The 24,670-nt window shown below is 50.6% G+C and overlaps 1 protein-coding gene across 1 annotated transcript; it reads left to right on the top strand.

Annotated features, from left to right (window-relative positions):
* Positions 1-4,756: 4,756 nt before the first annotated feature.
* LOC129131480 (ciliary microtubule associated protein 1A-like) lies at positions 4,757-17,313 on the top strand. Its single transcript, XM_077182682.1, has 5 exons — positions 4,757-4,956; positions 15,348-15,460; positions 15,814-15,935; positions 16,356-16,493; positions 17,218-17,313. Exons 1-5 carry the CDS (start codon positions 4,757-4,759, stop codon positions 17,311-17,313), a joined length of 669 nt encoding a protein of 222 aa, XP_077038797.1.
* Positions 17,314-24,670: the final 7,357 nt, after the last annotated feature.

The following is a 24,670-nucleotide window of genomic DNA, read 5'->3' as shown; positions in this document are numbered from 1 at the left end:
GTCTTTCTTCCTCAGAGCACACTGGGCTGGGTTTGGAGCCCCTCCTCCTGCAGGATCTCTGTGGTTTTTCTTCCCCATTGGATTCCTGTGCCATGGAGCTGCTCAAAACTGCTTCTTCCACGAGGTTCTGCCAAGGGGATTTGTCCTCCCTGGTCTCCATCCTCAGCTCCTTCTCTGGGGGAGGAGGGACAAGGAGAGGATGGGATTTGCCTCCATGCCACAGGGAAGGGGAAGGAGATCCCCAAGTGCATGCCCAGCAGGATGGGGTTGGCAACAGGGTTGTCCTGCAGCCGGGGGCTGTGCTGGGCTGGGAGATGGAGCAGGAGAGAGGGGGAAAGGGGCACTGACTTCCTCCTCACCTGCCTGGGTGTCCCAGGGCTCCATCCTCTTCCTCGCAGCCTCCTACTCCATCCAATCAAAGTTTGGGAATGAGAAATCCTATTTTGGGAAGAAAACAAAGGGTGCGCAAATTGTCTTTTGTACTGGTTTGAAGGCAAACCTGGGGGAGGGTCTAAGCCAGAATTGCAATTCAATAAGAAAATGAAGATCAAGGCAATGATACAGAAACACTGCCTTAAACTGACAGAGTCAGGATATAACCTGACACCCTGTTGCTGCTCAGGGTGGTGCCAGCAGTCCCATTAAATGGTGGCTGCAGTCCTGTTGGAGTGATGAACGTGATTCTGTCGAGGCAGTGATCCTGTAGAAGGGTCTGGTCTTCCTCTGAAGGTCCAGTGGTGATTCTGGAGGTCTTGTCCTCTGGGAATCCAGTAGGCAAGCTGCTCCTGGTGTCGCAAGGCTCAGCTTATATCCAGGTAGGAATGCTTGGTTCCTCCCCCTGGGCAGAGCATCCCACAATGGGATGATGGAATTTTATCAGAACTGCAGTGACACTCAATGGCCCATTCCCAGAAGATCTCTCCCCTGGAGGGCGTTATCAGGGCTGAGTCATGGAAGAGATAAAGAGCACTGCCCCACCTGTTTATAGCAGTTGATGAAGATGGGGATTGAAAACATGCATTTGGTTCCATCTTACATTGCAGCCTGAAACAGTGGGGGAATCCCTGCTCAGGGGGTGAACACCACCCCCCCTTACCCAAACTGGCTCAGGTGTAAAACCCCCACCCCAGGAAGGCCACACACACAGGGGACAATGTCACACTTGCCCTGCCCCAGGGGAGGTGTCTGTCCCTGTCACTCCCTTGCTCTCCCCCCTTTTCTCTTTCTTTCCATCTCTCTCTCTACCTCACATTTAATGTTCAATAAAATCTACCTTGGATTTGGTCTCATTAGCACCTTAATTGGGGCAGAGGCATCTCTCTAATAATTTTCTTAACCAGATTGCCACATTATTTTGGCACAGTGAGATCAGGGAACTGTTCTCTGGCCCCAAATGCCTTTGACAACAGCATAGGTCCCTCCTCTGAGGAGGTTGTGGTTCTCTCTGGAGGAACTCTTGGAAACTTGGATGCAGCTTCCTGTGAGAAACTTACGGGAGAACTGATGAGGAAAATGGCTGTTGTGGGTGGCCAGTGTAAACAAAATATTTTAGTTGTCCTTCCTTGAAAAGCTTGTTAAAATCACTGGAGGAAAGGGAGCAAATGATACTCGCAAGTTTGGCAATGTTCATTCACTCCAAGTTGAGGAACACAAGGCTGCAAGAAGTCCCACAAGAAGCCCAGCTCAAGTAGCTAAACTCCCAAATAACTCCTGAATTCCCAGGCTTGGGGGCTTTGTCAAATGTGAGAATCATTATTCTCTTCATCCCTGTCACCTTTCTGACAGCTACACAGAGCTTCCACTTCCTTTTAATAATCTGTATTGGGCCAAATTTCCACTTTTCTTTTATTGCAATCTGCCAGCAGCTGAGCTGGAGCTGTGCAGGAACTGATGAAACTTGGAATTGCCACATCACTGCTTGGGTTGTCAGTTTGTTCATGTATGGGATTTGTTTGCACTTTCATCACAAGTTACTTGTGGGAAGAGCAAATATTCTTCAAAGTGATTTATGCAGAGCTAAGTTTCATTTCTGCCAAGTTTATTTTCTCCAGTGCCCAGGAGATGCTCAAGGGGTCTCTGTGCCTCTTGTCCTGGGAGATGCTTGGGAGGGGCTTGGGAGGGGTGTCCCTGTCCCTGTCACCCCAGGCCATTTCCCTGGGGGTGTCCCTGTCCCTGTCACCCCAGGCCATTTCCCTGGCGGGTCTCCCTCCCTCTCGCCCCTGTGCCAGGGGGTGCTCGGGGCAGTCTCTGTCCCTCTCAGCCCAGGGGATGCTCAGGGCTCTCTGTCTCCTCACCCTGGGGGATGCTCGGGGGGGTCTCCATCCCTCTGGCCTCAGGCAATGCCTGTGCAGGGCTGGGCACCAGGGGCTCTGTGTCCCTCTCACCGCTGAGGCTGCTCGGGGCTGGGGGGGCTCTGCCACCTCCTCACCCCTGGGGAGGCCGGGGGGGTCTCTGTCCCTCTCAGCCCTGCTGTGACCCCACCCAAACATCATCGGGGTCATAGGGACAGAGACACCCCAAACCCCCAGAAGGGCTGAATGTGGGGGTTTGGTTTGGAGCTGAGGATTTAGGAAGGGGCTGGAATTGGGGCTGGGATTGGAGTTTGGACTAAGATTTGCATTAGAGCTGGGATTGGGGTTAAGGCAAGACATGGGATTGGCTTTAGGGCTGGGGTTGGAACTGGGTCTGGGGCTAGACGAGTTTGGAACTGGGATGTGATTAAATACAGAACTGTGAGTGTGTCTAAACATGGAGTGAGATTGCGACCAGGATCAGGGTCAGGTTTGGGACTGAGCTCACCCAGAGCAGGACAGGGGGGATGTCACTGTGGGATGTCCCTGGCATCATCCCAGTCCACCTCAGGCGCCTGCAAACATGGGGGGCAGCTGGGTGCCCCAAGATCCAGGTGCTCCCACCCTGCCCCTCAATACCAGGCGAGCATTCCCTGAGGGCAGCCCTGACTGTGACCCTTGGGGCTCTGGGATCAGCCCTCACATCCCTGTGGGAGCAGCTGCAGACAGGACAAGAGATTTTGCCCCCCGCTTCCCTGTTGGTGGATGAAGCCCAGCTGCCCTTTTCTTCTGGTGCCTCCTCCTCTCCTTGGCCAAGCACCACCCTGGGACAGGGGTGAGAGGGAGGGAGACCCCCCCCCCCCCCCCCCCCCCCCCCCCCCCCAGGCATTCACTGGGGTGAGAATGATGAAGACCCCCTGGCGAATGGCCTGGGGTGAAAGGAGCAGGGACACCCGCTGGGGAATGGCCTGGGGTCACAGGCTCAGTGACAACCCTCCCAAGCCTCTCACAAGCATCCCCCAGGGTGAGAGGCACAGAGAGCCATCGAGCCATGAACCTCCTTTCACCACACACTTGCAGGCACGGGTCCTTTCACAGCTTTGCTTCCCAGGTGTCATGGTTTGACACTGGCACAATGCCAGTGCCCCCATGAAGATACCCTCTCCCTGGTAGCTGCTGTGAGATGTGACCAGGAATAAGCAAAGCAGGCTCCTACTTAGGAAAGAAAAGAAAACAGAACTTTATTAACTACTCTACAACTATAGATAAAAAGGAACACACACACACAGGGAAAATGAAAACCTCACAAATGCATTTCCTCCTCCCCCCACCAAATTTCCAACACAATACATTTATTCCTCAAATCACCAACTCCTGGTCTAGCACCATCCTTCAGACAATCAATCCTCAGTTCATCAAGAGGAGAGGAGTCCTTCTTGTACTATGGGCTTCCCCTGGCTGGAAACAATGTCGAAGCCTTGTGTGTTTCAGTGTCACTCGTGGCACTGCCCAGAGTCCATCTGCTGTCGTGACCTCTTCCTTTCATGTCCAGTGCTCTCACCACTGAACACAGACCAGAGCTGCTTCTAGGGTTGTCTTTTAAGGATGCTCTGTCCCGATCCAAAAAGGGCACAGTCTCTCCTTTGGGACACCTGTCCCCCCCCTATTTTTTCACCCCCTGGGGCCGAGGGGCACCAACACTGAACCCTCTTGGTTCTGTGGCCATTGCCTCCCCCTAGATGCAGTCTCTGTGTCACAAGGAACATGGTTCTGTCCATAGCTATACAAAAAGAGTCCAGCAAAAGCCACTCCATCATCTCTTCCCACTAGGATTCTTCTCTACTCTTCTACTATCTCTCGCTCGCCCAGACCTCTCTCACACTTGCACATTTCCTTCCTCATCTTCCACTCTATCTTCTAGGAGAGGTCAATGATCTGTAAAAGGGCTTAAAAGCTCCTACAAGTGGCCGGCTGAACACCCCCCTTCTTCTCCTTCCCAGCCGTGCTGCCGGCACAGGCCCACGTTTATCAGGTTTCAAGGTTACAGTCTCAGGCAGCGGCTCTCTCTCCTCTCTCTCTCTCTCTCTCTCTCTCTCTCTCTCTCTCTCTCTCTCTCTCTCTCTCTTTGTGTCGCTCAGGTGTGGCTGCCCAATGGCTCCCTCTCTCTCTTTCTCTCTTCTACCCTTCCACCCCCTGGCTCAGGCCTACCTCTCCCAGCCACATGGCTTTTCCCCTCCCCCTGCCCAGCCAGCAGCTGGGCCGGGGCAGAGACCTGAACTCTTTCCCGCTGGAAACCCAAAAGGACCCTCCCAGGGGAGAGCTCTGCTTTTAACCCCGTGTTCTCAGAGGCGTGTCCATGTCCTAATGGCCAGGTTAAATGCCAATATTAAAGCCGGAATATCCATTGGCCCAAAACACAGCATCCCAAAAAACACATTTCCTGTCAAATCACCACACCAGGTCATATGGCTCATGATCCCACCAAAGACAGAGCCCCCGCACACTCATTTGCAGGCAGCAATGCTCCCTCCGCAGCAACCTGCTCACCAGGTGCTCGCTACTTCCTCCAATCATCCATCACCAAGACTGGGAAGCAGGTGGCTCCATCGGCACTTGTGACAGCACGTCCCAAGAGCAAGAGTTTGGTCACCCCTGGACCCAGTGAGTAGCATTTCTGCAGCCCTTCATCCAGGCCAGACAAGCAGGCCTTACTGTTGCCCTGTGCCACTGGGGCACAGAGCCCTCTGCTCACGCCCTGAATGGGCTTCAGAGAGTTCCAGATAGAAAAGAAGCAAGACTGAGCACCTCCTCCAGCTCCTCCTGACTTCTCCTCTGTGCCTTGCACTTAGGCTCCAGCTTCACTTTTCTTGTCTCCTTCTGTGTCCCAGGTGACTACACTACAGATGCTGCCAGCAAACGCGTCTTCCGTGCTGCAGCGGCCCATAGGCTGGCATCCTGAGCCAAGGGTTTTAGAGATTTCCAAACACCAGGTATGGAACTTGGGGAAACAGACGCTCTTCCAGCCTGCGTGTCCCGCAGGGAGTATCTGCAGCTTCTTCAACAGGCCTAGCAAAAAGCCTGCGCAGCAAGAGGCAGTGTGCGCTCAACAAGCTTTGTGCCGTCCCACAGGACCAACTTCTCCCATCTCACACAAGAGCCGGCATCTCTGCTTTCAAACAGCCAAGGCACACCACATGCAACAAAAGCCAGAGGCACTGGCATGAGGGGCAGGATAGCCTTCCTGCTCCTCACAGCCAGCTTGGCAGGCTGACTCTCTTCCACTGAATGCATTGCACCCTTTCCCACAGGGCTGACCTATGCTGTCTTCCTATTCCGTTTCCAGCTCCTGGCACCTACAGCTTGCCCAGGATTCTGGGACTCAACACAGCATACACTCCTGCTGAACCATGCTACTTCATTGTTGCGGGTCGTTTTGTGCTTGTTCTGTTCTTCCCCATTGTTATGCTGAAGGGTCCTGTCCTGATTCAGTTAAATGTCAATTCCCAAACCCCTCCCCAGTTTCATAGTTGCGATATGTATCCTTTTGGTTCTCCACCCCCGGTGTCCTGCCTGTCACTCAGCACCCCTGCCTCTTTTTCCAGAAACTTCTGGCCAGAGTGTCAGGTGATTGGCTCATGGACCGGGGCCCCTCCCTTAGTTATGTATGATTGGTTTTGTCATTATGTCAGTCTTCAATGTATCCTTCCCTTCTCGCTCCTGATTTGTTACCACCCTCCCCTCCCACGTTCCTTATAAACCGAAGTTTTCCCCTCCTCGGGGCTCTCAGCCTCGGGATTCATTGGGAGTGCTTGGTCCCTCTGGGGCCTAATAAACCCGAATGCACTGAGAGACTGAGAGACGCCTCTTCTTTCTCCTGCAGGTTGGAGTTTCAGCGGCCAACGTCCACAAGGCAGTTTATTGCCTTAGGTGTGGTACCTGACTACGAGTTGGTGAAGCGCCCCATCAGCTGGAGACGGGCTGGTCACCTAGCCTGGGTGTTCTCTACCAGCCACACCGCTCCAGTTCTGGCGCCCAACGTGGGGCCCCTCTGGACTGCTCCTGACCAGCACAAAGGTCAGTGGAGTGCCTAAGGACACTGTTCGCCGGACCCCACGGACAGGATTCGTTCAAATCCCATTTGGCCGCGGAACTACCCCAGGGTAGAGCAGACCCCGTTTTAGGGGTGGCGCTCCCCGGGAATCAGAGACGGTAGCTCTGCTCACCCGAAGAGTCGTCTCGTCCACAGGACCCCGACGTTCCAGTTTTTCGTTGGCCACTGCTGGATTTCGTAAGTTTTTTTCTCTTTCTCTCTCTCTGTCCCTCTCTTCGGTGTTTTGTCGCCACCCGTCTCTCTATTTTACTTCGGACAGGGGCCGGTGGGTGGCTCCCTTATTCTTTTTCTTTCAACTTTTGCTGGAATGGTGGGGGCTTTGTAGCAGCTGCCATTGTGAATATCTAAAGTATGGGTGCAAAGTTTTCGGCAGCCCAGAAGGGGCTTTATAACCACGTTGTGGGTATCCTTATTGGGGGGGGGGTTTCCATGTTCAGAAATCTGAAGTTAAAAAATTAGTTGGTTGGTTACTTTCCCAGTTCCCTGAAGTCTCTCCTGACTTAATCAACGACCCTGCTTTTTGGCAGAGGGTGAATAACAAGTTACTGAGCTTGATTAAGTTGGGAGACACCTCGCTCTCCCAATTCGCCTTTTGGATCCATCAAATTCGGACTATTCTAAAAGCAAAAGGGAACTCGGGAAAGCCCCCTGTTGGCTCTAGTTCACGCCCCAGTTTGTCCTCTACCCCTGCCCCTAACCCTCTTCCCCTTCCCTCTCGACCTAAAACCGGGATTCTGAAGGGAGCATCTCGCACCAGCCCGGCGCAGGGTGTCCACCAGTCCCCTGGGTCCCCTCGGGATCCTCGGCCCCCCCACCCTAAGAGTCCTGGCCAGACTCTTAGGGGCTCCTCTCCTTCCCTCCCTGCCCCAGTCCCGAAGTCCCCAGTTAAGAAATCCCAAGTTCGTTCCCAGCTCCCTCCATCTCCCCAAGATGGCTCCTATGGAGCCCAAGATGGAGGGGACCTCGTGGCTGAGGCGGGAAAATCCTCTCCTTCTTCCCAGAATCCCTTTTTTCCCAGTTCCAACCCCTTCCTGCCTTCCGGCCCCTCTCAATGGTCCACCCCTTTGTCCCTCCTCCCTCCTGGTCCCTCCTCCTTCCCCTCCAGTTCCTCCTCCGTGTTAGTCCCTGCTATGGCTCCTCCCACGGTACCTCCTTTTCCACCTCCTGTTTCCCCTGTTTCTCCTCCCCCTGCATTTAATGAAGTCCAGGCCCCTGACTCCTCCTCCTGGGCGGGCACTCCCACACCAGGCCATCCTGCCCAAGTTCCTTGCCACGCCCCTGCCCTCCTCTCTTCCGGTTCCCACGCTCCTCCTTCCAGTTCCCACGCTTCGGGGTCCGGGGTGGGGGGGAACAGAGAACCGAGAACCGGGGCCCGCCGCCATTCCATCCGCGGCCCCGGACTTTTACCATCCAGAGGGAGAGGGTAGGATGCGTAGGCAATGGGTCCCATTTAGCCAGGCGCAGATTAAAGATTTGTGCAAGGCCCAGAAAGATTTTGGCCGAGAAAGTGAATATTTCCGAGGGCTGTTGCAGGCCACCTTGTCGGAGGCCGACATCACCCCCTCTGATCTCAGGCGCCTCTTCACATGCCTGCTCAATCCAACCGAGCAGGTCATGTGGGAGGGGGCCTGGAGGAGGGAGGTGACGGAGGCTCTCCCTTCATTGTGGGAGCAGCCACGCACGGGCCTGGATGCAATGGGAAATGTCATCTCCATTGACCAACTTTTAGGGACTGGGAGCTGGGTGTATGGTCACCTGCAGGCGGGTGCCATCCCCTCGGAGGCCCTCAGAGAATCCGCCAGGACGGCAGAGAAGGCGTTCCTGGCTCTGCCGGGGGCGGCCCCCCTCCTCTCGTATTCTAAGACTTTTCAGGGCACCAAGGAACCATTCATAGACTTCGTAGAGAGACTCCACAAAGCTGTAGAGCTGCAGGTGGGGAGTGAGGGTGCCAGAAACGACATCTTGAAGGAAGTGGCATCCGCGAACGCAAACACTACGTGCCGGGACGCCATCTTTAGCCTACCAGTACACTCTCCCCCCACACTGCAAGCTATGCTAGAAGTCTGTGCCCGGAAAGTCCTGATACCACCAGCCAGAGAGTGTGAGAGGAGGAGCAAACCGCCACCCCAAATTAATGTAGCAGAAGATTCGCCAGAGGACGCCTTCACAGAAACATCACACCGTCCACCCGCCTCCAGATCCACCGCTGCAAAGGCCTCCCCATGCCACCTCTGCGGGAAGCTAGGGCACTGGATGCCCGATTGCCCCCTGCGGAAGGAATTCTATGAATTTAAAAGAGGGCAGGGACTTCGGGGGAAGGCCCCGCCAAAAAACTAGCTTCAGAGTGCAGCTCCCCCCTGTGCAACGACAAAAATAAGGCGGGCCATGTATCATCTAGCAGGGAGGGGAAAACAGGAGGACCGCCACCTGCCGCCAACCAGACTGACTCAAAAACACCGGACATGTCATGTTTACTATGCCTCCAACCTAAGCCAATTCTAACCACCTCTTCTACTTCTAGGCCTTTCAGGCTGCAGCTCACGGAGCCACTCCACCTTAAGGACTCCGATTTCCATCTAGCGACGGTCTGCCCGGAGTGCCCAGAAAACTGGGGGCGGATCAAGTGTAAGTACGTTGTCGTCGGAGACACAAAACACACCCCATTAGAGGTGAACATCGTCCCGGGTCTCCTAACATCGGACCCGGGACAGTTCGCCATTGGACTGTACTGTGTCCATCCCCCCTCTTTCTTGCCCAAAGGACAGGTGATTGCGCAAGCAATCCCTGTTCCTGAGCTGACTTGGGTCCCGGGGTCCTCCCCATCCAAAAACCAGGGCCCAACAGTACCTTGGGCCCAAGTTTTGGGGCAAGAAAGACCACGCATAACTTGTCACCTTTCGAAAGGGGGGGAGCAGAAGCCACTCCAAGGCTTGTTGGAAACGGGGGCAGATGTGACGATCATTCCTTCCCGGGAATGGCCGTCACATTGGGAATTGCAGGACGCGTCGGGTCACATCCGAGGTGTCGGGGGTTTACAATTGGCTCGTCAATCCAGGAGCACCGTACAAATTATGGGGCCGGATGGGCAACTGGCTTCAGTACGCCCATTCGTGTTAGACTATACGGAACCCCTGTGGGGGAGAGACCTCCTTGCCCAGTGGGGAGCCCGAATTGACCTTCCAGCGGCTCCCCAGGTTTTTCGGGCAGCGGCCACTGAAGAGCGCCCTACCTGGAAGCTGAATTGGAAATCTGATAAACCAGTACAGGTAGCACAGTGGCCGCTCAACAAGCAAAAATTAGCGGCACTCAATGAGCTCATCAAGGAGCAGCTACTGAAGGGCAACCTGGTGGAGACCATGTCCGAATGGAACTCCCCAGTGTTTGTCATCAAGAAACCCAACAAAGACAAGTGGCGGTTCCTTCACGACCTCCGTCAAATTAACAACATCATTGTTGATATGGGGCCTCTCCAACCAGGGATGCCGTCCCCAACGATGCTCCCCCAAAATTGGAATTTGGCTGTCAGTGATATAAAAGATTGCTTCTTTCAAATTCCCTTACACCCGGATGATGCTCCGCGTTTTGCCTTCACGGTTCCTGCCATCAACCGTGAAGCCCCAAGCAAGCGCTACCATTGGCGGGTCCTTCCACAAGGAATGAAGAACAGCCCAGTGATCTGCCAATGGTACGTCGCTTCCTTGCTGTCCCCAATCCATACAGTTGCAGGGGATGCCATCATTCACCATTATATGGACGATATTTTGATTTGTGCTCCGACCGATGACCTACTTACCCACGCACTTGACCTGACAATCAATGCATTGATTGCTGCAGGGTTCGAGCTACAGCAGGACAAGATTCAGCGGATGCCACCTTGGAAGTACCTGGGTCTGGATATAACAAAGCGGACCATTGTGCCGCAAAAATTGGCTATTAAAACTAATATAAAGAACCTGGCGGATGTCCATCAACTGTGTGGGTCCTTAAATTGGGTAAGGCCTTGGCTAGGTATCCCAACTGAAGACCTATCCCCCCTTTTCAATTTATTGAAAGGGGGAGAGGAGCTTAGTTCTCCAAGGTCCCTTACCCCAGAGGCCCAGACAGCGCTGGAGAAAATCCAAGATTCTATCTCGGCCAGGCAAGCTCACAGATATCAGCCGGGCCTGCCATTCAAGTTCATCATTTTGGGTAAGCTGCCACACCTCCAGGGTGATTTTCCAGTGGGACCATACTATCAAAAGCAAGGACCGAGGCTCGGGGGATCCCCTCTTAATCATAGAGTGGGTTTTCCTCAGCCATCACAGGTCCAAAAGGATGACACAGCCATCTGAGCTGGTGGCAGAATTGATCCGAAAAGCGAGATCCCGGATCAGAGAGCTGGCAGGTTGTGACTTTGAATGCATACACATTCCTATTAAATTTGACTCGGGCCATCTCAAAAGAAAAATGTTTGACGATCTTTTTGAGATTAATGAGATGCTCCAACTAGCTTTGGATAGCTACACTGGCCAAATTGCAGTAGATCAGCCGGCCCATAAACTATTTAATCAGGATGTTCAATTTACTCTAACAACAAAAAGGATTCAGAGTAGAACCCCTTTAAACGCTCTGACAGTTTTTACAGACGCATATGGAGCATCCCATGAGTCAGTCATGACTTGGAAGGATCCTCAAACTCAGCGGTGGGAGTCAGATGTCACCGAGGTAGAAGGATCACCTCAGGTTGCTGAGTTGGACACTGTCGTCAGAGCTTTTGAGAGGTTCTCTGAACCATTTAATTTGGTTACTGATTCAGCGTATGTAGCAGGTGTAGTATCCAGAGCCGAAAATGCCGTATTGCAGGAGGTGTCAAACATGCCTTTGTTAACTTGCTCTCTAAGCTAGTAACTTTAGTCTCCCACCAAGAGCAACCTTTTTATGTGATGCATGTCAGGTCACATACCGATTTGCCGGGGTTCATTGCAGAGGGCAACAGGCGTGCTGACACCCTTGCCACTCCAGTTGAGGTCTCCCCGCTCCCTGATCTGTTCGGTCAAGCAAAGATCAGCCACCAGCAGTTCCACCAGAATGCCCCTGGCCTTGTTCGGCAATTCTGCCTCACACGCAAGCAGGCCAAGGCAATTGTGGCTACATGTCCCCAGTGCCAGTCCCACCAGCTCCCATCAATACCTCTAGGAGCTAACCCTCGAGGATTATCCAGCTGCGAGGTGTGGCAGATGGATGTGACACACATCCCATCATTTGGCCGACTCCAGTTTGTTCACGTTTCTGTGGATACTTTTCTCCGGCGCAGTCTATGCCTCTGCCCACACAGGGGAAAGGGCAGCGAACTGTGAGAAACACCTGATACAGGCGTTCGCTGTCCTGGGCATCCCCAAGGTGATTAAAACAGACAACGGCCCAGCGTACAAATCCAGGGAGCTGCATAGCTTCCTGCAGCAATGGGGAATAGAGCATAAGACCGGCATCCCCTATTCCCCGACAGGTCAAGCCGTGGTGGAGAGGACCCACCAGAGCCTAAAAAGAGTCTTAGAACAACAACACATGGCAGTGAAGGTGGAGTCCCCCCACATCCATCTCTCAAGGGCGTTGTTTACCATCAATTTTCTAAACTGCTCTTTTGAAAATCTTAATCCGCCCATTACGAGACACTTCGGGAGACATGAGCAGCTGCAGCCTAGGGCCAGGCCCCCGGTCCTAATTAAGGATCCGGAGACCTGGAAAACGGAGGGGCCTTTGGACCTCATCACCTGGGGGAGGGGATACGCTTGCATGTCCACTCCCTCAGGGCCGAAATGGATACCAGTGAAGTGGGTCAGGCCCTTCTGCCCTGAGAAGGTGCAGGTGGTTGAAGAGGCAAAACAGGTCGAAGAGGCTTGTTGGCAGCGGCGGCGGAAGTCCTTGGAGTTGGAGTCAGACCATCCCTAACTCTCTCCCTAACACAGGCAGGACCACGTCCAGAATTATTTCTCATACTTGCCTCTTTTGTTTGTTTCAGTTGCTCCCCATCAAATATGGACCTGACCCTCACCACGGCCATTTTGACAGTCATCCTCCTTGGGACCCTCACACCACCAGCGGGCCCGTGGATCGTCCCCCAGCCCAAGGCCAACGTATGGTGCACCCTCGCAAGCGCCCTCGGCCAAGAGCACATCTGTTTGGACATGGGGTCAGCAGAGGACCCGATGTCGTCTTGCCTCATGGGGATCCCTCTCTCTCCCAATGAGCTTCCCTCTCCTTTCAACTTTACCCTCGCCCCAGTTGTATCTGGAACCCTTTCCCCCTCCATAGATATTAGAGATGTCTGGAGGGACGGGATCAAGGGGCTGGTCCCTTTGAGTTCCGAACCTCCAGAACTCGATTTGCTCGGTTCCACCAACGCCCCCATTTCTTTCTTGTTTCATTTTGCCCCACACCCCTGGGACAGTAGGTACACCTGGTTGAAACCATCAAAAATCGAATATGAGGCTGCCCAGTGGTGCAAAATGGCCGTTGAAATACCTCTTGCATCTACCCTGGGCAGCAAACCATTGTCCCTACCCCGGGGGATCTTTTTTATTTGTGGAGACCGAGCATGGGCAGGCATCCCCGCTCGCCTGGTCAGAGGTCCTTGTGCTTTAGGGCGGCTGTCGCTGCTTACCCCCAACATGACTCAAATTTGCGATTGGAAACTGAAGAGAGTCCATCCGAATTCGACCCGATCCAAAAGAGATCTTAAAGATCTCGATCTGGATTGCGACTCCCAAATTGAACATTGGTCGAAGCCTAAAACGGTGGCCATCACCCTGTTTTTACCCTGGGTGTCAGTGGCCAAGTCTCTAGGCGAATTGGCCCGCCTAGAGTGTTGGGTGGTCAAGCAAGCCAACTTAACATCAGCTACGCTTTCGGACCTCCTCTCAGACGAGGAAATAACGAGGAAGGCGACTTTGCAAAATCGCGCAGCGATTGACTTTCTATTATTATTACATCATCATCGCTGTGAAGAATTCGAGGGCCTCTTCTGCCTGAACCTGTCATCACGGGCCGAGGACGCGAGGGTGGCCATCGACAAGATGCAGGGCCTCGTTCATGAAATAAAACAGCAGACGTCGGACTGGCTGGGGGACCTCTTCACAGGATGGGGACTGTCAAGTTGGGCAGGGTCCATTTTAAAAACGATTCTTTCATCCCTCCTAGTTTTGTTTGTTGTTTTAGTCGCCTGCTCCATCGTCTGGAGATTGGTCAAGAGGCTTATAGCCACAGCGACGGCAATCCCAGATGTGAGCCGGGTAGAAGCCCCAGAGGAAGGCGGCAAAGACTGGGACTCCGTCTCCTCCGACCATCAAAGCTCCGAAGACTTCTACCCTGGCTCAGGCGATGTGGAGCAGACCCACTCTTCAGTTTGAACTATGTTGTGTACCCCTCCTGTTCTTTTCTTTTAAAACAAAAAAGGGGGAGATGTTGCGGCTCGTTCTGGGCTTGTTCTGTTCTTCCCCATTGTTTTGCTGAAGGGTCCTGTCCTGATTCAGTTAAATGTCAATTCCCAAACCCCTCCCCAGTTTCCATAGTTGTGATATGTATCCTTTTAGTTCTCCACCCCCGGTTGCCTGCCTGTCACTCGGCACCCCTGCCTCTTTTTCCAGAAACTTCTGGCCAGGGTGTCGGGTGATTGGCTCATGGACCGGGGCCCCTCCCTTAGTTATGTATGATTGGTTTTGTCATTATGTCAGTCTTCAATGTATCCTTCCCTTCTCGCTCCTGATTTGTTACCACCCTCCCCTCCCACGTTCCTTATAAACCGAAGTTTTCCCCTCCTCGGGGCTCTCAGCCTCGGGATTCATTGGGAGTGCTTGGTCCCTCTGGGGCCTAATAAACCTGATTGCACCAAGAGACTGAGAGACGCCTCTTCTTTCTCCTGCGGGTTGGAGTTTCAGCGGCAAACGTCCACAAGGCGATTTATTGCCTTAGGTGTGGTACCTGACTATGAGTTGGGGAAGCGCCCCATCAGCTGGAGACGGGCTGGTCACCTAGCCTGGGTGTGCTCTACCGGCCACACCGCTCCACTCCATGAAGGGGAAGAGGCAATACCCGAGCTGTTTTCAAGAGGTGGCAAAAGTGAGCTGTGCTTCTGTTCTCTGACAGCAGCAGCAGCAGAAGCTCAGCTGCTCTGCTAAGGGCACAAGGGCCCCAGTGCCTGCCCTTTCCCCACATAACACACGCTTCCCTGCACCTGCAGCAAAGCACAAGAAGCCACAGGGCCTCTGGCTCTGCTACTACCAGGAACACCCACACCTGAACCCCCCCATTTTTCCACCCCCGCAGCTTTGACACAGTACAGCTGTGCAAGTGTGAGAGAGGTTTGGGCAAGCGAGAGATAGTGGAAGAATAGAGAAGAATCTTAGTGGGAAGAGATGATGGAGTGGCTTTTGCTGGACTCTTTTTGTACAGCCATGGACAGAACCCTGTTCCTTGTGATACAGAGACTGCATCTAGGAGGAGGCAATGCCTCAGAACCAAGAGGGTTCAGTGTTGGTACCCCTCGGCCCCAGGGGGTCAAAAAATATGGGTGGGACAGGTGTCCCAAAGGAGAGACTGTGCTCTTTTTGGAACGGGACAGAGCATCCTTAAAAAGACGACCCTAGAAGCAGCTCTGGTCCGTGTTCAGTGGTGAGAGCACTGGACATGAAAGGAAGAGGTCACGACGGCAGATGGACTCTGGGCGGTGCCACGAGTGACACGGAAACACACGAGGCTTCAGCTGTGTTTCCAGGGGAAGCCCATGGTACAAGAAGGACTCCTCTCCTCTTGATGAACTGAGGATTGATTGTCTGAAGGGTGGTGCTGGACCAAGAGTTGGTGATTTGGGGAACAGATGTATTGTATTGGAAATTTGGTGGGGAGAGGAGGAAATGTATTTGTAAGGTTTTCATTTTCCTGTGTGTGTTCCTTTTTATATATAGTTGTAGTGTAGTTAATAAAGACTACACCACGGATCCTGCACACAAACACGTCTTCCATACGGCACCGGCCAATAGCCTGGCATCCCGAGCCAAGGGTTTTAGAGGTTTCCGAACACCAGGTATGGAACTTGGGGAAACAGACACTCTTACAGCCTGCGTGTCCTGCAGGGAGCATCTGCAGCTTCTTCAACAGGCCTAGCAAAAAGCCTGCGCAGCAAGAGGCAGTGCGCGCTCAACAAGCTTTGTGCCGTCCCACAGCACCAACTTCTCCCATCTCACACAAGAGCCGGCATCTCTGCTTTCAAACAGCCAAGGCACACCACATGCAACAAAAGCCAGAGGCACTGGCATGAGGGGCAGGATAGCCTTCCTGCTCCTCACAGCCAGCTTGGCAGGCTGACTCTCTTCCACTGAATGCATTGCACCCTTTCCCACAGGGCTGACCTATGCTGTCTTCCTATTCCATTTCCAGCTCCTGGCACCTACAGCTTGCCCAGGATTCTGGGACTCAACACAGCATACACTCCTGCTGAACCCTGCTACTCCATGAAGGGGAAGAGTCAATACCCGAGCTGTTTTCAAGAGGTGGCAAAGGTGAGCTGTGCTTCTGTTCTCTGACAGCAGCAGCAGAAGCTCAGCTGCTCTGCTAAGGGCACAAGGGCCCCAGTGCCTGCCCTTTCCCCACATAACACACGCTTCCCTGCACCTGCAGCAAAGCACAAGAAGCCACAGGGCCTCTGGCTCTGCTACTACCAGGAACACCCACACCTGGAGCCCCCCATTTTTCCACCCCAGCAGCTTTGACACAGTACAGCTCACTGCCCTTAAGGGCAAGAATCTCCCCTCATCCTCTGGCAAATCTACCTGTCTTCCCAAGGAGCCCCTGTTGCCAAGGCTCCAGGCCTCCCACGCTACTCCTCTGGCCAGCCACCTAAAGCAGCACAGTACTCATGGACAGCCAGCAAGAATCCACACTGCCTCTTGTACCCACCAACCTCATTGCTTCTCTTGCAGACGCCAGGTCCTGCGGCACTTGACAAGGTGGATCTGGATGTCTACAAAACCAGGGCTCCCAAGTTCTCCATGGGACTAAAAACCAACCTTCCTGGAAAGGGAGCGTTTCCAGCTCCCGCGCAATACACCCTGGGAAAGGTAAGGCAGTCAGCCCATCAATGTCTTTTGCTGCACAAGCTTCACTTGAGGACATCTCTGGAGAGTGAGGCATCATCTTCACGTCTTTTCTTCCCAATTTCCTCTTCCAGTTGTGTCCCAGGGTGACTTTATGATGCTTGTATCCCCATTCATGTGTTCTGTTAATGTTGGATATTATGTTCTGTACCTTTAAGACTGGCTCTGAAGAGGGAAAGTTTTGTTTTGCTTTTCTTATCAGCCTGGCGGGACACAGAGACTGCAGCTTTTGCTTTTGCTGCTTTTGCTTTTCGCTTTGCTCTCTCTCGCTTCTGCTTGCTTTTACTCATTAGCTAGTTTAGCTAAACTGTCCAAATTTCTTCCTGGACCATTTCTCCTTTCCTTTTTCTGACCATTTCGAACCTGCTCCGGACTGGGACCTGGGAAACACCAAGAGTCTGCACCTTCTGGCCTGCAGCAGCTGCCCCAGCACCAGAGGGGCTGAGAACAGAGTGACCACCCCCCAAGAGAGACTTTCTGAATTTGTCATATCTTTTCAGAGTTGCCATCCGGTATTGTTCATTTTGTGTGCTGGGGGGTGCTGTGCCTGTTAAATAAACAGGTTCTTTCCACTTCTCTCTGAGGAATCCTTCCCGAACTGGTTGGCGGGAGGGGCCGTGGGGGTTTGCTTACTGGAGGAGCCCTAATTTGGAAATTCTCCTCCAAATTTGCCCTAAACCAGGACAAGTTGGCAGTAACCAAGGCCTGGGATCCTGCCTTCAGTTTTGGACTCCAACATTCTCTCTTCAAAGCTTCTTTAATAGCTGAAACACATCTTGATTAAAGAGAGACACCTGAAGAGATTTCTTCTGTTCCTCCTTTGCAGCAGGGTGGGGTTCGGTGTGCCTTGCTGTAGACCACTGGCTTCACTCTCTCACGTCTATGCCTCAGTCAAAACACGGCAGCATGAAGCTGAGGGGAGAGCAGTGAGGTAACAGCGGGAGCCACGCTGGCGTCTCCAACACCACCCTTTCACCTAAGCAGGGCAAAGCACTGTGAAAGCTTTCCAGCCCTGCCTTGCACACTCAGCCCATGCTGGCCCATGCTGGCCTCAAAGACAAAGCCCATCTCAGTGTGCCCCTCTGCAGTGCACACAGCTGGCACCTGCCCAAGGGGTGCCCACAAACACATCTGCCCTGTGTGAAATACAAAGCTGAGTTTCATGTCAGGTACAAACAGGCGACATGTGTATTTGTGAATGAGAAATGTGTGGACATCGACAATGGGATAGTTGTGAATTCTAATAATAACTGAGGAAAATAAAGCATGGAAAAAGGCCTTTGAACCTATCTTTTGTTTGCAATTCACCCTGGTTGATTTAGGAGCATTGGAATTAAGGTGTTAAGGATGTTGCTTTTTGGTTGCATTTAATCCATAAAAAAGCTCTGCAATAATAACCTTTTGAAGTATATTTTTAGAATATTACTTGTATCCTTGAAACTATAGCTTTGGAATATATATAAAGGAAATATGCTTATCTCACGCCTTATGGAAGCAGAGAAAAACAGCTTGAGAAAGGAAGATCAACATCACCTCAAGGATTTATGGTTTCGACCAAAGGGAAGCTAGACATCACTGTTATGAGATTTATAGTCTCTGCAATTAAAAGGTGGACACATCTGGGGAGCTGGACTCCACCAGATGGGATTCGTCTTTCTTCTTTTGGAAACTGGACCGCCACCATCTGGGATCCTCCTTTGAAAATACATCCTGAGAAATTAAAATCACAACAGTGTATAGAATTGTGATGTAATAATTTGGAAGAAAAATTGCTGATGAGTAAAAACTGGAAATAGAAACTGTTGAAAAAAAAAGCTGAGGAGTACCCCTATAAATACCTGTAACCATCAATTATCAGTGTGCAGTTGGAGGGAACACTTCCCCCACTGTACCCAGCGCTGTATTGCTCATACTTTACCATATGAAATAATAAATTGATTGCTGCTTGAATATTGGCCTAGTCAAGCTTCTTATTCATAACAGAGCTCAAAGTGCTGCAGGTGAGGTTTGGGTTCCCTTAGAGAATAGTCAGGGGTGGCGAGCACTGGAAGATGCAGCTGCAGTCCCCATCCATGTCCCTTTCAGTGCTGCCTTTAGGGTGTCTGCAGCCTGGATCCAGAGCGCCCTGGGGGGATCCTGCCTCTGCCTTTGCACTCAGGGTGAGGATGCCCAGCAGCCGCTGAGGCCGGCAGTGGGGACCAGGGCTGGGGCTTGTGGCCTGGCAGGTGTGGCTCTGGGGGCTGTGACACGCCAGGGCACGGGTCACTGTCACTGCCCTCCGGAGCCCTGGCTAGCTCTGTGATGCTCCAGGGACAATGGCAAGAGAGGGGAACTGGCTGGGTTAGGAACTGGCTGTGCCAGAACCTCTAGGCCAGCTGCCTAGCAGTAGAGACCCCAGGAGGACCAAGTGAAGGAGGCAGAGGAGGCTCTTCTGTGGTGCAAAATGCAGCGAATTCATTTGGAGAGGCGGTGGAAAGCACTTAAGAGAGCACCCCCAACGAAAAATAGAAGTTAAAAGAAGCCCCAGAACCCCTGTGCACGGGTTTTTAAAATCTTTCAAAACGGGGGGTGGACACCATATAGTAACCAATAAGCGACCCTCGGGGTGTGGTTTTGAGGGCTACAACAAATCAGAACAAGGGGAGGAGAGAGGGTTGGGACAGAGATTGGAGCTTGGGGTGAGGGACAGGGAACTTTCTGGAACTAAGGGTAGGGTTTGGGCTGATGGATGGGCCAAAGGGGCCGGGTTGTCTTGACAGACAGGGAAAAATCTGGTCAGGAGGGAGGGGATTCCTTGAGGGACACTTGGGTAGGAGGGCATAACACAGGGGAGAAACTGACTGTAATAACTCGGGGAACACTTGAACATAGCACAAGCTAACAGAACATTTGGCTCAGAAACTCACACACCGCAGCACAGACATTCAGGCTTTCAGCAGCCGAGAGGTGGCACTGTCAGAACCCGCGGCAGCTGCTGAAAGCCATCTCTCTCCTTCAGGCTCTTGCTGGGTGGGAAGGGGCTGCGAGCTGTGGGGGCTGCACTCCCCCTGTGCTGGGAGGATGATCTGCACCAGGGGAGAGCAGAAAGCTGCCACGGTGAGCAGAACATGCTCAGAGCATTACAGTTCAGAGAATGGCACTGCCCCTGAGGGGCAAAAAGCTTCAAAGCATAGAATTCTGTGCAGGACCGTTGCACAAATTTTCTCTTCAAGAACGTGCCCATTTTTGTATTCTGTAGATGAATACTCTGAGTTTTATAGAATACATGGGGTTTTTTCTTAAGGGTTTTGGGAGAACTCTCAAGTTTATTTCTATCTGCATTTTACATCCAGCGTGTGTACAGGTTTTTAAAATTGTTCTTTTGTAAATACTTAGGGAAAAAAATACCCAAGCATTTTTTAATCCTTTGGAATATTGTGATTAATATTTTTAGAAAGAAAACCTTGTTGAACATGGTTCAAATGTGAAATCACAAAGAAAAGAAAAATAGCATAAAAGTCTTTTTTAAAAGGGTGTATAATGAGGACTGCAGGACTGAGTAATTCCTCCAGGGGCAAATTCTTCAAGAACGGCCAAGATACTTCCTTAAATGAAGGGAAATATGACCTGAAGCCATACAAAGTACAGCCAAAGCAAATGAAAACCCTTTGGAAAAGAGGGAATTTTGCCCGTGATATCAGTCTGTTGGGATAACTGAGGGATGCCCATCATCCGTGCACTGCATTCCTTAATATTTGTAGTGTGTTTTCTCCCAGTTTCTGTGAAGTGAATAAGAAGCTGCAGTTGTTTACCATTAATTTAAGCTCCTAGGGCAATTACCAAGCACCATAAATGTTTTTTTGTAGCTGAGCAGGATTGAGTTTCCCAAATCTTCTACAAAGCAGAAGGGAACCACACAGTTACTTGTGCTAATGTTAATGAAGGGTTTCATGAAAGCAGGTGAATGAGAGCATTGCATTATAAAACTTCCACATTCAAGGAAACGGGAGTGCACTTGGAATAAAGCATATGAGGCTAGATTAACATCACAACAGGATAAAAGAAAATTACTTGGCAGGAAGTGATGTAGGGAAAAAAAAGCCATTTCTGATACAAGTGCATGCATTTGTAAGCTAAAAGAGAAAAAGAAGGGCAGAGATAATAAGGAACGAAGATTTTAAAATTGCACTGTGCAGAAGAGACACACGAACTACCAGTGTGAACACAGCTGAGAGATTCAGCTTGGAGATGGATTAGAGTGGAATCCATTCACCGAAGGTCTCTAGTGCACACGAGTGCAAAGACTGAGGAAAAAAGGAGAAAAGTTTAGTTTCTGAAAGCCATTTAGATTCCTGGAAGCATTGTCTAGAGATCTAAAATCTAAAGCCTCAGAGAATCTGAACCTAAAACATCCCCAAACATCTCAGGCGAGAACCCCTGAGTAGTGGCTCCGTCTGCTGTGTGGTGATGCAGGCGAGAGCAGGACTGCCAAGTGCTGAGGCAAAGGAAGGAAGGAGTGGACACGCGTTTGGATGCCCAGGCGCTGTATTTGACCCAGGCGGGGCCAGTGACGGTGTCAGGTAAGAACCATTAGGGAGGCACCTATAAAGGGGAAAGGCGTAACGGACGGGGACACGAGGGACCAACGAACAGAACCGGGGCGGGGCGCGAGGGACACAACTGAACCAATAGGAACGGCCTGGGGGCGGGAAAAGGCTCAGGGGACAAATCATATGTTAGGTGAAGAATGATTGACATAGAAGATTCTCGACCTGAGAGGGGACGGTTACAATGATTGACAGGTAACAGGTGGAAGGAATGAACCATTACAAGGGAGAACATGGGGGGAACTGAGGGTCAAACCAAATTCTTAACTTATAAATTAACCAACTTTACAATAAACCCATAAATATAAAACAAACAATGCTACACACAGTACATATGTACTGTTCTGCTGCTGTTTTAATTTTCTACCACATCCATAGGTTTATGATGGTTAAGAGAAGGGTCAATTTTTTTTAAATTAGAACTGGTTTGCTGAGGAAGCTAAAATCTAAGGAGCTGTTGGTGGTTCCAGATTTGTCCGTCACAAGAAGACATCTGACTCATGATGTTCTCTTTCTTTCTCTGTTTTGGTGATGATTTTGGTAACAACTTTGATACCAGATTTGAGTGTCCATCAGGCTCTGTGAGATGCATTTTTGACTCCTGCCACTAGCCATTCTATATCAGGCTGGTATGGCATTTGCTTTAGAATGTTAGCGTCCCGTCCAGTTTGGAATTTGGGTGCTTGGTGATAGCCATCATGTGCATTCTGCAGCATCTCTAGAGAAGTTCTTGTGTGGTGCAGCTGGTGTCACATCCACTTTTGGTTGTGAAATTACAAATAGAGAAATTAGTACCATTAGTAGTTTCATTAAAAGACTCTATTGGAATAGTTGTGCAAGCATATCTCACACAGGCACAGCCCCTTCCCACATAACACACCTGTGATAGTGCATGGGTAACTGGGCTCATTTCAAAAATACAAGTGCTGCCCTCAGCATGCAGACACCCATCCTCTCTTTCAAGCACCGCATTTTTGCACACAAAATTCAGTGCATCCCTTGGTACACATGCTTTGATACTAAGAGTTTGCCAGCTTCTAGTTTTCTTGTTGAAAATGGCCCAGACATTATGCTGAATGGGTCTGACAGTTACGTGAGTTCTTATAACTCCAAGGGCCAAAATTGGAATGACACGGTATTTTGTTGCATTCTTAACGGTTAATACAAAAGACTGCAGGGTTCTGTTCATTCTATGTGAAATTGGCCAATTGCAACCAAGTGTGGAAGTCTTTTTCAAATTGCTTTGTGGTTTCATTTTTAGCCATGATTTAGTTCATTCTTGTGGCAATTTCCCCAGCTCTCCTTTTTTTAAGTTTTCCTGAGATTACAGACCATAGCCACACACAGCTGAGCTTGTATACATTAAAATGCTTAAGAAATGTCACCCTGTAGTTTTCCCATAAAGCCACCAACTGCTTGAAAATCCTGCTGTGTATTGTTGGCCAGGGTGCTTAATAGGTTAGCTGCCAGGCTTTGGGTATGGGCAAGTGATAGCAGGGTTGATCTGAGAGGAGTTTGTATCTGTCCAATATAAGAGCTCACAATGCTTACTTTCCTGAGTAAGACTTCTTGATCAATAGAATTTAATACTCCCAGTTCAGACCCAAGCCATTACCTTAAGTCTTTTTTACACCTATCATTTGGTGTCTGGGAATGCATGCACAGCTCCCATTCTTTTAGGCTTTGCTGTATGAGTGGGCAGTATTGCTGTTTAATTTTGGAGACATTAGCATATATCTTTACCTCCAGCTTTTTCAGAGGGTACTGTGGATTTAGAGGCAACAATTGTTCATTTGTTTGTCTTACCCCAGAGTGAAAGACTATATTATTTCACACATGGGTCCCGTTCTACAGAGTTGTTTGCTGATGTAAAGTTGGTTTTTTTTGATTTTAATTTTAAATGTCTGTTGTGTGACCCATTCCGTTTCGCTCCTTGTCGAGTACCCAAGGCATGGTAACTGGTTTCTTCAGATACATTGCCTGCCTGTAGGCAAGCATTTCAGAAACCTTCAGAAACCTTGCACTGGCCCCTGGTAGTATTACAAAGGATAACTTACGAAGTTCCCACTACAAATAGTTGAGTATTCTGAGTACCTCAGCCCATAAGAGGATGCAGCTGTGCTATTGGATTCCATGCATATCTGGGTTGCCATCACATGGTCATGAAATTGGACATGATATACCCTAACAGGACAATTGTGCTCCTGGCTACCCCTCCAGCTTGATTGGTTACTATTTCTGATGGCCTGGAATATCCCAAGAATGAAATTCAATTCTCAAAAGCAGATCCTGTATGAGACCTGTTCCATGTACTGAGCGTACAAGCAGGACAATTTCTAACTCTAGTCACACAAGAGCTGCCTGTTGGAAACAATATTTGTTGGGTCAGATTCCTGGCGGGCTCAGTTCCTGGATCTCTGTGTGATGATGGTCCTCCCACCCCACCTGTGCGCCGCAGAAGAAGGCAACTATCTTGTGCTAGGTTATAGTCTCCCATTTTAATTTGCATAGTGCAAAAATCCTGATAGGATTCACATGAAAATGAATTCACACACTGCTTGTTAGAAAGGTCGCAGATGCGCATGATCACTCGAGCAATCTGTTCTGAACGAGGTTTGTGAGTTTCAAATTTACAAGCCACATAGATCCTGCTTTCAGGTGGGACAAGAAAGGCAGGCATGGAGTCAGGTTTTCCTCAATCTTTAACTGCTCGGTCATTAGTCCTTAAAATGGTGTAAAGTGTTTTTACCTTTTTAATCTCTTTTAGCCAGTTAGGTCCTGAATATTTTTGAGTGTTCCATCTACCAGGATCTTGCAGGCCAAGGAGATCATTATGGTAGTGACAGTCATCTGCTGTGGCTTGGATTCTGATTAGAAGTATCAGGAAGACGATGATGGTGTGAAATGCATCTTGGTTTCTCCTGTTCTTTCTGAGATCCACTTTTGGACTCCACTTGCCTTTTGCAAAGCATTTTAATTCTGGAATAATGTATCCAAGAGATGAATGCTTTAAGCTTTAAAGGCTGTGTAAGTGATTAAAAGTACTAAATAGACTTCTTTTTAATTTTGGGATAAGAGGCTTTCTACCTGGTCTACCTGGTCCCCAGGCTGGATTTGTGGAGAGGAGCATCCTCTTGCTCATGTGCTCAAAATGTGTTGGTTTATTTTCTGCAGCTGTTGTGTTAGTTGGACAACGTGGTTCTGGAGATACCCCTCTCCAACTTGTACAGTATCTTCCCCTTGCTAGTTTTGCTTATATGGTCTTCTGTACAGTATTTCAAAGGGATTCAGGTTTTCTTTTGTTCTTGGTCTTATCAAATCCGTTATAAAGCCAAAGGTAGGGCCTGGGGCCAAGGTATGTTGGCCTCTGGTACAGTTTTGACTATCTGTTCATAATTCATCTTTTCCACCTGGCCACTGGCCTGGGGCCAATCCAGTGTGTGTAGGTGCCAGTTGATTTGGAGATTATTGCAAAGTTGCTGTGCAATATTTGCTAGGAAACGTGGTCCTCAGTCAGAGGAGATGTCTAAAGGCACTCTGAACCAGGGCATTATA

Source organism: Agelaius phoeniceus, chromosome 8 (genome assembly GCF_051311805.1).
Source record: "Agelaius phoeniceus isolate bAgePho1 chromosome 8, bAgePho1.hap1, whole genome shotgun sequence".
Classification (NCBI taxonomy): domain Eukaryota; kingdom Metazoa; phylum Chordata; class Aves; order Passeriformes; family Icteridae; genus Agelaius; species Agelaius phoeniceus.
Note: the sequence above shows the minus strand (reverse complement) of the source record. Positions and strands in the feature narration are given on the sequence as shown.

Excerpts from the sequence above, each read along its gene's own strand:
- LOC129131480 (XM_077182682.1), top strand. The coding sequence starts at position 4,757 with ATGGCTCATGATCCCACCAAAGACAGAGCCCCCGCACACTCATTTGCA. Across the intron at positions 4,957-15,347 it reads GTCACCCCTGGACCCAGTGA|TGTAGTTAATAAAGACTACA; the intron begins GTAGCATTTCTG and ends ATATAGTTGTAG. Across the intron at positions 15,461-15,813 it reads TAGAGGTTTCCGAACACCAG|CTCCTGGCACCTACAGCTTG; the intron begins GTATGGAACTTG and ends TTCCATTTCCAG.